Source organism: Myotis brandtii, unplaced genomic scaffold (assembly GCF_000412655.1).
Source record: "Myotis brandtii unplaced genomic scaffold, ASM41265v1 scaffold83, whole genome shotgun sequence".
NCBI classification, from domain to species: domain Eukaryota; kingdom Metazoa; phylum Chordata; class Mammalia; order Chiroptera; family Vespertilionidae; genus Myotis; species Myotis brandtii.
The window spans coordinates 1,695,032-1,711,035 of record NW_005371371.1 but is presented as its reverse complement, the minus strand read 5'-3'; the positions used below and the strand labels follow the sequence as shown (position 1 = coordinate 1,711,035).

The window sequence follows — 16,004 nt, the reverse complement described above, 5'->3', positions numbered from 1 at the left end:
GTACTGCATTTGATTATAACATTGAAGTTATTCTCAGCGAACAGAAAGGCCCTTCCCTTTATTGGTGTAAAAAAAGATACGTATAGAAGCTTGTGCTGTGTAACATAAGATAGAGCGTGATTTTCTTACCCCTGAGGTAACAAAGAAGGATGTCAGCACCTCAGTTTTGTCCTGTTCTGGATGTTACGGTTTCCCAGCGGCTTGTATTTGGTACCTTTCCTCGGCTGTGGGACTGGGCAGGAAGGCTTTACAGATGTCCAGCTGCAGCCGGGAGGCTTGGCCAAGGCCCCGAGTCCCCTTCCCTGTGGCATGCTGCTGTGGGAATGGCAGAGGTACTCTCTGGACATCGGTCATGTTTTATGCGCCCTCCTTCTATGGAGCTTTGACAGTAATTGTTAATCTTGTGCTATTCATCACAGTAAAAGCTTACATACTGGTGGAAACTGTTCTTCAGAATGAAACTGTGAAAACATTGGTGTTATGCTGAACATTCCCATGATACAAATATGTACAATAAGTGCCCTCTTATAATTCAATGAACTTTTAGGAAGGCAAGTCAAAGATAAACCAAGAAAAATAAGATCAAGCAAGTTACGCTGTGTAATTAGCGTATGTCAACATCAAAGGTATTTTTTAATGGAGAAATGTGTATCACATTACCATTTGCAGGTGTTTGTTTCTCTGTAGACTATATCCTTCCGCAATTTGCATTTGATATTTTTCAAAAATACAAATGATGTATGTTATAGTTATACAATCTTTAATATTTTAAGATTTTCTTCCTGTATCCTTAAATAAGATTTGATTCTCTTTTTTCTCGCATTTTAAAGTAAATATTTGAGTTTCTCAGTTAATTTCTAAAGTACCTATTTTGTGGCAGACATTTATGGAGACACACTGTCCTCAGCAAACGGTTGTGTTGGGAGCTCGTTAAGTGCCATAAACTTGTCTCTGACATGGTGAACGGTTTACTTCTAGGGAATGAAGAGTAGTTTTCATAAAAGAAACAAGTAATAAATTTCACTTCTAAGCCATATGCCATCATATCTATATTTTTAACTGTCACTGTAGAGTTAAATGTTTTAATTGCCAGTTTTTTAAATTTACAAACACTCAGGGTATATGTACTATATAGGTTGACATGTCTTTTTAAGATTCCTGGAATAATACAGCTTGAGGTTTCGTGGATTTGGATATTTATTCCAAAATACCCAGAGTACTGTGGGCAGAATCTTTAACGTACTACCTGCGGGAAAATTCTGGATTTAACAGATCCGTAATCCAGATTTAGAAACAGAAGCTTAATAAATTAGAAAAAGGCTGTTTTCTTTTTTCTGTAATGCTTTAGGCATGAAAAAAACTGGGTTCAGTAGACAGAGATGGAGAAAATTGGTAAAAGTTGCCCTTCCCTATTTTATCTAGAAAGTAATTCATGTAATGCACAGTCCCTAGAATTTAATGTTAATATTTAGATAGTGTTAATATAGTGAAATTGTTCTTAGCTTTGCTATGGTATTCACCTTGGGTATTTTTTTTTTTTTTAATGATGATAGGTTCACGTAAAGAATCTGCTCCACAAGTTTTGCTTCCAGAAGAAGAAAAAATTATAGTTGAAGAAACAAAAAGCAATGGTCAGACAGTGATAGAAGAAAAGTAAGATGTATTCCAGTATTAAAATGCAGGCATGTGGGTGTGTGTGGAAGGGGGTGGTTTGTGGAGGGCATGGGTGTGTGTGTGTGTGTGTGTGTGTGTGTGTGTGTGGGGTGGGGGTGGTTTGTGGAGGGCATGGGTGTGTGTGTGTGTGTGTGTGTGTGTGTGTGTATAGGGGTGGGGGCATGGGTGTGTGTGGAGGGCTGGGGGCATGAGAGGGTGTGTGTGTGGAGGATGGGGTAGTGTGGGGAGAGAGGAGTGAAGCATTGGAGTCAGAAAAATTCCAGGAGGGTTGGGGTGTGGCTTCAGAAACTACTACTTTGTGTCCTCGTAGGTGGGAGTTAACATTGACTAGGCTCTACCTGCCCATAGAAAGAGGCTGATTGTTCTGAAGTGTATGAATTTAGGTGTTTAGAGAGGAGGGTAGAGCAGCCCTGTTTATTTCGTCTGGCATGTTATGAACTGCTTCTCTCTGTCCTCTTCATCCCTTGTCCTTGTTCAGGTGTTCATTCTATTTTCTATTCTAGGAGTCTTGTTGATACCGTTTATGCATTGAAGGATGAAGTCCAAGAATTAAGACAGGTGAGTCATAATCAGTTTTTAATCTTTTTTTTTTTTAATGGGGGGAAAAGAGGAAAACACTATATTGAAAATGAAGTCGATGTCCTTAAGCAAAATAATACAGAAAGGAGCCCTCTGGAGTGGCTCAGTTGGTTGAGTGTCCCATACACCAAAAGGTTATGGGTTCGATCCCCAGTCAGGGTACATACAGGAGGCAACCGATCAATGTTTCTCTCTCATGTCAATGTCTGTCTCTCTCTCTCCATTCCTCTCTGTAAGCATGTCCTCATCATTTAAAATATCTAAAACTCCATCTAGTTAAAAGTTTTATTAACTACCTACTGTGATTATTCTCTGCCACTTTGTAGTGTAACACATGGTCTTTGTTCCAAGGAAACCAAAACAACAAGTCAGTTAAACGAAGTGTATAAGTATGTATATGGTTTTGGGGGGACATAGGGTATTCCCAAAAATGTATACAAACTTTAATAGCGGATAACTCAATTTTCACTCCTTTTCAAATTTAACTAATTTGAAATAATAGGTCAGCGGTTCTCAACCTATGGGTCGTGACCCCTTTGGGGGTTGAACGACCCTTTCACAGGGGTCGCCTAAGACCATAGGAAAACACATATATAATTACATATTGTTTTTGTGATTAATCACTATGCTTTAATTATGTTCAATTTGTAACAATGAAAATACATCCTGCATATCAGATATTTACATTACGATTCATAACAGTAGCAACATTACAGTTAGGAAGTAGCAACCAAAATAATTTTATGGTTGGGGGTCACAACAACCTGAGGAGCTGTATTAAAGGGTCGCGGCAATAGGAAAGTTGAGAACCACTGTAAGCCAGAGTAAGCTTTGAACAAAGAAAATTTATCCAGTAGACTTTTTTACAGGGATACATAAAAGATAAAGTTTACAGTACAAACCCAGCAACAGTTGGCGAATTGAGGGTGCACAAATACAGAACGAAATGATTCTTGATGTTTGCGATTCTATTGCTTCACGTTATCAGCAGTGCCTGCGCCAGAACGGCATTGACAAAAAAAAAAAAAAGTTATTCATTTCTGTAGCTTTTTTAAAATATTGAAAATGAACTCTCTTAATAAACACTGACTTTGTAATCATTCAAAGTGTGTATACATTTTTGGGGTCACCCTATGTATTATTTGTACAAATGGCTTTGGTCTCAGGAGGGAGCGGTAAGTGCTGCTTCACAGGCCGGAGGCTCAGGAGAAGCGGAGCTCAGCATGGTCTGGGGTGGACGGGACACTGCTCTGAGCTGCCTCTCAGCCATCCCAGCAGCTTCCCTGCAGCTTCCCTGCAGCTTCCAAATACTTGTCTTCCTCTGAGGGGCTTCCGGGTTTGTGCTGCCCCCTTGGCAAGGGATGCATCTTTGTGTGTGCACCTTCTCCATGCGGAGGAATGATTAGGTGCAAACTGTACGGGAGTAGGTGCTTAGTCACTCACTCTGTATTCATTCAGCTGCTGTTACTTCCATCCCGACATAACTGTAAGATCTTTACAGGTGTGAAAAGAGCGGGGGGGTGGGGGGTGTGCAAGTTGTTCCTTTTGCTATTTCCAGCCATGTTCTTAAGGTATGTCGTACAGCGATTCTCCCCTTCAGTAATCGGAACTTAAATTGTCAGTGACATTAGAACTGTTTTTCCATCTGTGATTGGTCTTGGTCCCAGGAGCAACTGTGCGATAAGGAGCCGTGAGTGTCTGTGGAGGCATGTGGGCAGTCTTGTCGGATACACCCATGCCCGCAGCACAGGGCACATTGCAACACAGAGTTTCAATTGGCAAGACCCCAGCCCTCCTGGGGGAAGGAAGTCCTCTCCAGGGCCCAGCACACTGAATGTCCTGTCTGTTTTGTTGACAGGATAACAAGAAGATGAAGAAATCTCTGGAGGAAGAACAGCGAGCCCGCAAAGACTTGGAAAAGCTGGTGAGGAAAGTTTTAAAGAACATGAACGACCCTTCCTGGGACGAGACCAACCTCTAAGGAACGTCCATGGTTCCTTCTTGAAGACCAGTTAGGAGACTAAGCTGGGACCCTGGGACAGGGCTGTGCATACAAAAGCTGGAGGCCAGGCGAATAGAAACACATTGTTCCTGAAGAGTCCAGACATGAGGTATCGACACTGAGGGCAACTGCATTAATCTTACTCTGCTAACATCTCAATTACCTCATTTTGCAATAAGTGCAGTGACTGACTACAAATCCTGGTCTTTCAGGCTTTTATTGAATCTATATAAATATTATATATACATGTTTCTTGTAAATATCCTGTTTTGAATGCATATCCCTGATTGTTATATCTGATACCCCTGCTAGAACTTCCTTCCCACTAACCTTTCTGGTCCCATGACCTAGAAGTTGTGTTCATGCACACACGCATGGAAAGCAGAGACGCGTGGCTGTGGTAGATGCCTGACTTCTCCACCGCTGTGTTTTCTACAGTGCTCTGAAAATACTTCCCACGTTGGTTGCCTACCTAATTTAACCTTATTTATAGCTGCAGAGACACTTGAATGCCATTTGAAAGTCTTCTGTTAAAGCAGTATTGCAGTCACTGACGTGGGTGTCTCTGAGTGCCGTGCTCTGGCTGAGTGAGGGTCTGGGCCTCAGCCATCAATCCCAGGAAGTCCCACTCACGCCATCGCGTCCAGCTGCAGGTGCACCCTCTCGTCTGCTTTGAGTGGATCTGTGGTCACCAGAGTATCCACTGCACTTGGAGAGGTCATACAGACTTGTATATGTAGGCTAGTTTAATAACGTGACCAAGTGCACTGCTTTGTCCTCAAAAGAGAGCGCTTCACTAGAATCTGTAAATAGAATGTGTTGTTACACATCACTGCGGCCGGGAAGACGAAGAGAGGTGGTGCTATGGGTAGGATTCCTGTGTCAGCCAGCGTCAACCCTGAGCTCTGCTTTACCGTCAGGGCAGCAAGCATTACTGCAGAGCTCACTGGGAAAGAAGAATAAGCAATATCCACCTTAAATCCCACCTAAACAATGAAAGTTTAAAAGTGGGTCCATTCCCTCCCTGTATCCAAACTGCAGAGCAGACGAAGGAGGAAGTGGGCCCCAACCTGGGCCAGGGCTCTAGAAGCCTCGCAGCCCGGCAGGAACAGCCTTGGAGCCCAGCTTGTCCTGCCGTGGAGATAGGATCGGCGATATCACAGGGTCTGCACTTTCCGTTTCCCTCTTCTAAGAGGTGGTTTTAGTGAGATGACTTCTTCATAGAACAAGTGTTACATTGTTAAGCAGAATTGCGGCACTGTGCATTAGAGACCGCTCAGAAATACCTTTTTAGCCTCAGATGTGACCTTTGATTTGCAACCTATTTATTGGTCAAGTGACCCTTTAATCTTTGATGCCTATGGACTGGGCATCTTTGGAACTAGTTGGTTTTCTGGTTGTCCATGGTTCTGTTTCCATGCCCTTGCTGATTAGTCCCTGTGCCCGCCCATCTCCCTGGGGGGTTGGTCCTGGAGCCGCCCCCCCCCCCCCCCCGCTGCAAGCTCAGCAGGTGTGTGGGGCCCAGCATTGACCTGCCCACACTTGACCTTTCAACTAGAATTGCCAACTTTCTCTACTTAGCATTCATGAGTGCTAGGACTAGAAAATAGTGTCATTTTTTTTACAGTAGTATTTTTTTGGTGATGCATAAGACATTGCGGTGAAAAACAATTACATTTGAGTGTACTGAAGTTTGCTGTCTTAAGCAAATTTTAACTCAGGAACAACATTCAGCACCTGATCCCTCCACCACTTAGTGATGAGCGATGTTGCAGCCAGCATCCCCGACGGGTCTCTTACAGCACCTGCCTTAACTGTTGCTAAAGCGACAAGTGAGAACTTGTGTTTCCCTGTCCCTCCCCTTGCCCTGGCGGGGTGATGGTTGAGGTGCCCGTGTAATGCATTACCTTTCTTCCCCAGGATCCAATATTTTACTAAACTTTTTAGGGAGCAGAGAAAATGCATCTGAGCAATTCTACAGACCTGCCCTCTTTATAGACAGACTGCACGCGTCTCTCCGGGTGACTCCTGAGGGGTTGGGAGTAGATGATGATGGTAGAAAGGGGCGCTGTTGACTCTAAGGGTTACTTCTCTGCTCTCACCTTTCTTGGATGAGGAGACGAAGCCATTCCTATCCTAAGATGTGAAGCACTTTTATTTCCACACGACACTGACGTGTGGCCTCGGAAGCTCTGCCCACTGTGCTCTGCAGAGTGTGCCTGTCCGCGTGCACCAGGGTCCGGGCCTCGGAAACCTCCGGCTCTGGCGGACTTCCTGCTGTCCTCCACTTCTTTCTCCAGGACGCAGAGGCCGCGTTTACAGCCCTGGGGACACCGCGCAAATGCCACCGACTGTCCTGGCGCTGACTACTCATACTATGTTGTTGTAATTATTAAACTGATTATTTTTTCTTATGTTACAAATATGTCACTTTATTTTCCATGATGTGTTTGTGTGTGTAAAGTTACATTTACACTTTATTTTGACTTTTGTATTTTTTAATTCTGGGGTGAGTTTTGGACACTGGAAAATATCAGTTTGCCTTTAAAATCTAGGGCTTGGGAGTATTTGAAGATACAAGATTATGCAATGGAACTGACACTGTTAGGTACGGCCTCCACTTGGTCTGCCACAGTAGAATAATGACTCATCCTGGGAGATGCTCTAAACCAGTGGTTCTCAACCTTGGCTGCACATTAGAATCACCTGGGAATCTTTTTAAAATCCTGATTTCTAAGCCTCATCCTCCGGAACTTCTGTTTCTTTGTTATGGGGTGGGGCCGCAACATTAGTAACAAAGAAACAATTTCCAGGGGATGAGGCCCAGAAATCAGGATTTTAAAAAGATTCCCAGGTGATTGTAATGTGCAGCCAAGGTTGAGAACCACTGCTCTAAACCACATTGGGGGGTTGAACAAGTGACAGCATTTTTTAAGATTTCTGTGAGGCCCTTGCAGGAAGGGCCTGACAGCAGAAAGTTACTTGTCCATTACAAGCCCTGCCCTTTCCTGACACTCTCCACGCAGGGCCTCCCTGGCCAGCTAAGAGGGCTGGGAAACAGAGTCAGGGAAGAAAACAGCACTGCCAAGCTGGGAGTGTAGGAAGTTCTTCCCTCCCACCCTGAGTGTGACCTCATCCTGACCTGATTGTGTCTGCAAAGACCCTGTTTCCACATAAGGTCATGAGCACAGGTACTGGGATCAGGACTTCAACAGATCTTTTTTTGTGGGGGACACACACGATTCAGCTTGTAACAGTAGGGAAAGTGGACTCACCTCTCAAGTGGGCCTGATCCCGACCTAACCCGCCCTTCCAGAAGTGAGGCCGACGGTTGCTCCAGGTGGTCATTTAAACCTCATTATGGTGTAACGAATAAAGGTGGTAAGGGACCCCAAGGGTACTTCTCCTATTTCAGAAAACCCACAGCAACGCCTACATTTTTCCATGGGAGGACGGCACAGCCCACAATAGCAAATGTCCTGCTTTCAGCTGAAATGAAGTGTGTAAATGCAGTCGCTGGTTATCATGGGAATAGGACTCCAGGCTAATACAGGGAGAGAGGAGGCCCCGCCACACTGGCTCCCCCTCCTGTGGACTGTAAGCCCTGTCCTCAGGGGCCTGGCCGCTGGTCAGAGTGGACAGTGGCTTCAGGCAGTACTGGCCGTCACCCTGCCAGGCCTGGGGCGGGATGTCTCCCCAAACAGTGGTGCTGTGCAGGTCTTGGCTGCCCAGGTGGGGGTGAAGTGACATCTCCTGGTCCTGTGGCCCCCGTGGATCCTGCTGGTGGAGGGGGAGGCACCCTTTCCTTTTCTCTCAGGCCCTTGCAGCGGCCTTCTCCCCCCTCCCCCCTCCCCACCCCAGGCTACCTGCCCTCGGGCCCGGGCAGGCCCCACACTGCCCCCTAGCTGCCATGTCTGTCTTCACTTGAATAAACCCTTTGGCAACTCAGGACGTTCTTGACTCTTTCTGGAAGCCTGTTGTGAGCATCGGCCTCCCACCCAAGGGCTTTCTCAGCTCCCGTGCCAAGCCCAGCCTTAAATGACCACACTTGACTCACTGTCTCCGTGAACTCCCGAAGTTTGCCGAGACATGAACCTGAACATTAGCCAGGGTTTGTGTTGGCTGGAGGTTCAAATTCCCTGGAGGGGAACCCCACCGCCTCCGTTTGGGAACCTGAGAGGGTGCAGCCACTGGGATGGTTGGACAGTAAGAGAGGCTGGGTAATTTCTCCCCCTCTGCAGCTGCTCCCACGAGTCCTTCCTCTCCTGTCCTCACGTCTCCTTCCCACTTCAGTCCTGCCAGTACAACCACCCTGTCCTGCAGAACCTCTGCTCCTCGCCCCAGCGGCCTGGCCAATGCGACAGTCAGCCAGCAGCCAGGCCTGCTCCCCGGGGGCTGCCACTCCTGACGACACTCCCTGCCGCACTGCCTCACCCGCCCTTGGTGCAGGACCATGTGTTCTTCCCGAAGGTGAACGCTTTTTTCTCCCGTCTCAACACCACGCCACCTGTGCCTCCCACCACCCGGACTCCCAGCTGCCTCTCCAGTTTGCAGGCTCTGTGCCCACCAGCCCAGGTGCCCCTTCAGCGCAGGCTCCCCTGGGTGCTCCCCGAATGCTGATGGCACTCCGATTCAGCTGCCCACTGTGCATGTCTCCCCGCCACCCCCAGGACCGCAGCCCCACTGGACACACAGACACAGCCTCTGCTCAGCCGCCCCCCCCCCGCCTGGCTTCTCATGCCCATCTTCCATGTGGCGGGCCACCCTCCAGCCTCCCAGGCAGAACCCTGGGCTCATCACGGACCTGTTCCCGCTCACAAATCTGTCAGCCAATCCCATGGACTCTAAAATGACACAAAAAACATTCAACTGGTGACTGTCCCGGTCCCACCCTTATTTTTCTCCCAGATTATTACATCGTTCCCCACGTTTACCATTGCCTCCTTACTGTCTCTTTTCAGCACAGCCTGAGAGATGTAATCCAGTTTCCCACCTGCGCAGAATCCAGTCCTAGCGCCGTTTCCCTTAGTGAAGGCTGAAGCTCGAATAGTAACCTACACCCTTGCCTGTGATTCAGTCTCAGTGCCGTCTCTGTCTTCATTCAAGCCGCCCTGGCCCCCGGTTCTCAGCTTCACCAGGCCTGCCTCACCCCAGGGCCTTTGCACCTGCTCCTTTCAGCCTTGCATGCGCTTCCTGGATGCCCACATGGTACCTCCCCTTACTTCCTTCTAAACCTGCTCAGATGCCATCTAATTCAGAGGCCGCCTGCTCACCATGGTGTGCTCTGCTTTCCTGTTCTCACAGCGCGTGTCTGCCCTGCATGTTTGTTGTCTCCTTCCATGGAATTCGCTCCCTGAGGGTGGGCACTTTTGTCTGTTTCGCTCACGGTTGTGTCCCAGCAGTGCCAGCAGAAGTGGGCTCTCTAAGAAGGAGACCATGGAGTGAGGACGGCAGTGGCAGGACTCAAACACTGGTTCCGAAGGGGGGCCTGTTGTCCCATAGGAATGGGGGTGGGTGTCCCATAGGAACGGGCTGACTGTAGGGTCTGGAGGCGGCCTTCTCGTTTATTTTTGCTGTTTATTTTTGCTGTTTATTTTTAACATATTTTCATTGATTTCAGAGGAAAAGGGAGAGGGTGAGAGAGATAGAAGCATCACTAATGAGAGGGAATCACTGATTGATTAGCTGTATCCTGCACACCTCCCCCCCCCCCCCCCCCGCCGGGGATCAAACCCACAACCCAGGCAGGTACCCTGACTGGGAATCAAACTGTGACCTCCTGGTTCATAGGTTGACATTCAACCACAGAGCCACATCGCCGGGCATAAGGCAGGGTTTTCGAAGCCATGCCTGCCCTTAAGGCTCTCCCACCCTCCTTGACCCTGTAAGCATCCTGCCTGCCCTATAGTGGCCAGCGTCACAGTCCTGCCCTCTGTGTGGTGTCACAGGGCTCTGTGACATCACAGCAGGTGGGGTGGCCCAGCCATTCACTCCACACTCTGCTCATCAGTGGCAGCAGGAGGGAGGAGGTGGCCAGCTTCCTGTTTGATTCTGAAGTCTGCTTGGAGTCTAACTGGGAGACCTGTGGCTGGGGGCTCAGCTGGGGACATGACGGACAGGTGAGACCGGATCCACGCAGCCTGGCTGCCTCAAGGTCTGGCCTGTGCTAATTTCTCTCTCTCCCAGGTTCCCTTGAGCCCTCACCCATCCTTCAACTGCCACAATGAGATATATGCCAGAACTCAAAAAGTCCCACCCGCAATTCCTGAGGAGTTTTGCAGGTAAGGAGAAGAGAACCTTCAAGGGGCCTATTTCAACCCAAGGTGTAGACGACTAGCACCAGGCTGAGAAGGGAAGGCAAAGAAACTTGTTTTTTTTTTAAATAATGTAGGAAAATACTGTGAAGTCTTCATTTTTTAAAAATTTCATTGCAAAAAACCCCAAACCTGAGGTTTTCAGCATAAGAAATATTTTTAACTATTACACAAAGGGTTAGAGCAGCCGTGGGCAAACTACGACCCGCGGGCCGGATCCGGCCCATTTGAAATGAATAAAACTAAAAAAAAAAAAAGACCATATCCTTTTATGTAATGATGTTTACTTTGAATTTATATTAGTTCACACAAACACTCCATCCATGCTTTTGTTCCGGCCCTCCGGTCCAGTTTAAGAACCCACTGTGGCCCTCGAGTCAAAAAGTTTGCCCACCCCTGGGTTAGAGGATTAAAGATGTTTTCATATGACATGCCAAACATATACTTCAGCTACTTCATAACTTTTATGGCAAGAGTGATTTTTTTTAAAGAAAAAATATTTCTTAACAGTAAAGTTCACCTTTCCCTGTGCCCATCCTGGGTGCCCAGGGTGCAAAGTTGGATGCTGGTGCCTGGGTGTTGAAGGAAACTTTGTGTAAATGTGGCTTTCTCCAGGGCACGTGGTTAGCGTGTATATATAGTGTGGTTGCAGTCGCTTAAAACCACGAAGAGGCAATTTCTAGAAGTGAGACCACTGGGGCTTGGAGAAGGAGAGGGAAGTGTCACTTCCACTGTGCATGTGTGTGTGTCTTGAATATTTTTCTCAGCTAAGTTTTTCTTCATGCACGACTATAGTAATGAACAAAAAGATAGAAAAGCAAAAGGAAAGGCAATTTGGTTTTCCTCTTTAGTTTTTGTTTGTTGGCTTGGCAAAGGGACTGACCAGGGAGGTTCCGGGGCGGCCAGGGCTGGAGACGTGAGACTGTGAAGAAATACACTGAGACATCCCGGGAGGTCCCAGCAAGCGAAACAGTGCTGGGGAGGGGCAGGGAGGCCCACGGGAGTCCCAGATGCGATGGGGAGACAGCTGCCACGAAGCTGGGGGCGGGGGACGAGCGGCTGTTCCAAAACAGTCCATCAAGGCAGCCAAATGGGAAATCGGTGCCAAGACTGTCTCACCTGTGTGGTGATATTAAAGAACAGCCAGCCCTGGCGGCTGAGGCTCAGTCGGCTGAGCAACGGGCTGAGCAACGTCCCAGGCCGAGGGGACAATGAATATTTTCTCACCCATGTGTCTGCTGCAGTAAACACCCACTGTCACCTGGAGCAGGTCTGGGAACCCTTGTCCCCTTGGCCATGGGGCGAGGTGGGGATAGAGGTATGAGGTGGGGATAGAGGTATGAGGTGGGGACGGAGGCGTGAGGTGGGGACGGAGGCGTGAGGTGGGGACAGAGGCGTGAGGTGGGGACAGAGGCGTGATGGAAATAGGTCCCAGCTCTGCCTACCAGCTGTGTGGTCTTGAGTCTCGGGATCTTTCTGGATGAGGTTTAGGACTGTCAGCAGCAGCCGGCCGTCTGACCTCTGTGGGGGCCACAGGCCGGCATGATGGTGCTCCCCTCGCTGTGTCCCTGAGACCATCATCACCGCCCTGAGGGCCTTCGGTGGGCTCCCTGCAGCCCGGACCACACTGGGAGCAAAGCCCAGCACAGCTCCCCGTCCACTAAACTGACAGCCTCTCTGCAGAGCGACTGAGACTCAGTGACCACAGGGCCCCTGGGGAGCCAGCATGCCACGGCCTCCTGGACCAGCCTGGGAGCCCCTCTAGTCCAGCTGTGCCAAGGACAGGCCCCTCTGCCCCTCCCGGTCGCTGGCGACCAGGACCCAGCTTTAGGAGAGAGCCGTGGTGCAGGAGGTTAGCGGCTGGATGTCTCACATCCTCCAACTCTGCCGGAGTCCGGAGTCTGCTGTGGGCTCCGAGGGCTGCAGTGGCATTCAGAGGCCATCACTGTTCCATCACATCCCTGGCGGGCGTGGGCGGCCATGGCGACAGTATTTGTCACACCCGGAGTCGGGGGTGTCTAGGGAAAGAGAGAGAAAAGCATGAGAGACAGCGGTTTCTCTGGAACCCTTTAGTCTTAAAGTCTAAATCAGTGGTCGGCAAACTGCGGCCCCTTGAGTGTGGCTCTTCCACAAAATACCATGTGTGGGCGCGCACGTACAGTGCAATTGAAACTTCGTGGCCACACTCAAGGGGCCAAAGAGCCACATGTGGCTCGAGAGCCGCAGTTTGCCGACCACTGGTCTAAATGAACCCTAGGAAAATTCATCGGAGAGTCAGGAGGTGGGCGGGCTCCCCGCCTCCCCTCCCCCTAGTGACAGATACCCCCCAGGGTCAGGCAGACTGCTGCTGCTGCCAGTTAGGGAACCACAGGTCCTCAAAGCTGAAGGTGCATCGGTTGGGCAGCTGAGCTCTGCTGAAGCAGCTACTTATCCCCTGCGGTGTATGGCGCATTCATTATCTTTTTTTCTCTTTTTGGTCAGAACTGGCATTAAACTTTGTCCTTTTGATTCAACTTTTAAATTCTGAACTAATGCTCAGCCCATAGTGATCATTTTAATTCACCGTCTGCTTACAAGTGAATTAATTACACATAACCTGAACTCCCGAATATCCATTGTGTGAGGTCTTTGTTCCCCGCTTTCTTTGTGGAGCTAGAGCGCCAAGCCTGGCGAGGCGAGCGCTCCACTCCTCAGAGATGTATTATCTCGTTCATCATTAGCGGCCCCTGCATTATTCTGTGTCATTAACTTGGCATTATTTTGTTCAGCTCCCAATATATTCCAGATCTTAGTTTCGAAGTGAGATTTCTATGATGCATAATTAAAAACCCACCACATGCACTCCCGAGTTTCCCCGCCAAGCCCAGTGGTGTTGAGAATGACGGGGGTGGCTGTGTCCCGGGCGATAGCGGGTCTGTGTCTGCTCTGCAGTGTGCGACATTCCTCTGGACCACATATGCAGCCACAACATCAGCAGAGATCAGTGCAAGGGACTCGGGCGCTGCTTTCACAGAGGTGTCTGCCATGAAAAGTCAGTTTCCAGTAAGTATCTGGGCCGGGCCCACCCAGGCGGACAAAGCCATGGAGGCCCAGGGTGGGCCTGCCTTCCCTCCCGGGTCTCCGTCCCTGGACAGGCCTCTCACATCATCCTGGTCACATCTCTGCAGTAGTGGGAGCAGAGGGCTGTGAGGGTCTGGGACTGGGAGTGAGGCCACCCAGCAAAGTCCCCTCCCAGATGGGTAGACTTGCTGTGGAAGAAGACTGACCGAGAGCCTCCTTCCTGGGAGACCTGGGTCATTCTCGGGGTGTAACCGCTGGAGGTGGGGACTCAGTACTACAAAAGCACCTGGTTGGGGGCGGGGCTGGCTGCTGGCCCTGGGAAAGGCAAGACCTGACCAGGCGGGAGCTGGAGAGTGTAACTGGGACCCTGAGGATGACTGAGGACCCCTATGCTGGGGAGAGTGGGAGGGGCTGGGGGAGGTCCCTGCAGTCTCATCCTGATCAGAATAAAACCACAGCCTGGCACTAAGATCTGCTCCCAGTCACTGCAGTCTGGGCTGTGCCTGGGGAGGTAGGGCCCGCAGGGACTCCCGGGGTGGGGGCTGTGGGATCTGGGGAGAGCATCATCCTCAGAACAGGGCTGCTTCCTGCCAGCCCGACAGGGGAGGCTCTGGGTGAGCCCATGCTCAGAGGGCAGGGGAGGGGTGGAGGGGGGGAGTGGGCGCAGAGGAGGATATAAACTAGATGCCTGGCCCAGAAGGGATGCTGCTTTAAATATCCTTTCTGTATATTTTCTCACACTTTAGAGAAATTCCAGAGGTCTTTGTGCCTCTTGATGGTTGATGGGTTTTCTTGCCCTTGTGGCCCTTTCAGAAATGAGGGTGAATGGGCTCCAGGACTGTTAGGGAGGAGATTAAACAGTCCGTGGGCCAGGGCAGCCTACACAGGCCCTCACCACAGAGGAGGAAAGTGCCCACAGATACAAAAAGCTGGCCGCTGGCCGGGACACTCAACAGCTCTGATGTCCCTCCCTGTCCTAGGCTGCTCTCCTGTCCTCACCCCCCGAAGTGGACACAGGTGCCCTTGTGCTCTGTGGCTTGGGAGGATCTCTTCTCTTCTCTTCTTTCTCCTCTGAGTCCAGTTCAACTGAGCCCCTCAGAGGCAAGACAGCGCGTCTGCCTTCTCATCCAGGGACACAGTCAGACTTAGGAAGTCAGAAACATTGGTGACCCATGAGTGTTACCAACTATTGGCCCACAGGGCTGCCTGGTCCCATGACCCACAACTCTAAGCAGCTCTTTTAAGAAGTAAGTGATATTCTGGATAAAATGACTCAAGAAGCTAATGTATTGGCAGGGTCTTGGCTCACCCAAAGGGAGAGCATCTGTCTAGTTTTATGGTGAAGATTCAGCACTTAGGGCAAAAGAAAAGGACGTTTGGCTTCTCAAAAAGTGGCAGATGAGAGGTCACAGTGAATGCCATTTACAGCTGGGAGGGTTTTCTGACGACAACTTTTCCTTTAGATCTTGAATAGGATGACTTAGGAACACATCTCCTTATTAATCCCACCCTCCACCTTTGGGAGAACTCAGCATCCCTAATGTTATTGTAAATGGAATCGTCTTCTTAATTCTACTTTCAAATTGTACATAGAATCCTCAATATGTACCCAAGAGAACTGAAAGGTTGCTAGTATATAGAACTGCAATTTTGTGTATTTGTCTTGTATCCTGTAACCTTCTTCAACTCATTTATTAATGGCTTGCTTAGGATTTTCTACATGTAAAATCATACCATCTGCCTATGAGATAGTTTTACTTCTTTCTTTCTAATATAGATGGTTTTATTTAATTTTCTTGTCTAGTTGCCCTGGCTAGAACCTCCAGTACAATGGTGAATAGAGGCAGTGAGAATGGACATCTTCATCTTATTTCTGATTTTAGGGGCAAATTTCCAGTGTTTCACCTTTAAGTGTGATGGCAGCAATGGGTTGAGGAAGTTCCTTTCTGTTCCTAGTTTCTTAAGTGTTTTTTGTGTGTTTTTTTTTAAAATCAAAGAATATTGGATTTTATCAAATTATTACTCATGTGGATTTGTTATTGTCCAGTATCTTTCCCTTTTATCCTGAAGGAATCCCTTTTATATTTCTTGTAAGGCATTTATGCTGGTGTCACCCTGAAAGTTACTTCTGAGCTTTAATGAATCTCTAGTTGTACATAATCAGGCAGTGAATTTGCAACAAGACATAGTGCTTTTCCTTAAAGGAGTTCATTATCCTTCACCTATCTCATCCTAAAACCCACAGTCTTAGCCAGAATCTTATTTGAGAAATCTTTTTGAGTCCTGGGTCTTCCAACGTTGAACGGCATATTATATTATATTATACTAGAGGCCCGGTGCACAAAAATTTGTGCACTCGGGGGGTCCCTCAGCCC

The 16,004-nt window shown here is 48.7% G+C and overlaps 2 protein-coding genes across 3 annotated transcripts in view; both read left to right on the top strand.

Annotated features, from left to right (window-relative positions):
* Positions 1-6,678, top strand: part of ARHGEF7 (Rho guanine nucleotide exchange factor (GEF) 7) — an 80,008-nt gene extending 73,330 nt beyond the window's left edge. For both annotated transcript variants that reach the window (XM_005884459.2, XM_005884458.2), the window contains 3 exons: positions 1,554-1,653; positions 2,178-2,232; positions 4,112-6,678. In XM_005884459.2, coding sequence (XP_005884521.2) covers positions 1,554-1,653; positions 2,178-2,232; positions 4,112-4,234 — 278 coding nt within the window. In that variant the 3' untranslated portion in view covers positions 4,235-6,678. The remainder of the gene's footprint in view (positions 1-1,553; positions 1,654-2,177; positions 2,233-4,111) is intronic.
* A 3,559-nt stretch (positions 6,679-10,237) lies between these two features.
* Positions 10,238-16,004, top strand: part of TEX29 (testis expressed 29) — a 13,839-nt gene continuing 8,072 nt past the window's right edge. Inside the window, exons 1-2 of the mRNA XM_014531932.1 lie at positions 10,238-10,536; positions 13,501-13,611. Coding sequence (XP_014387418.1) covers positions 10,479-10,536; positions 13,501-13,611 — 169 coding nt within the window. The 5' untranslated portion in view covers positions 10,238-10,478. The remainder of the gene's footprint in view (positions 10,537-13,500; positions 13,612-16,004) is intronic.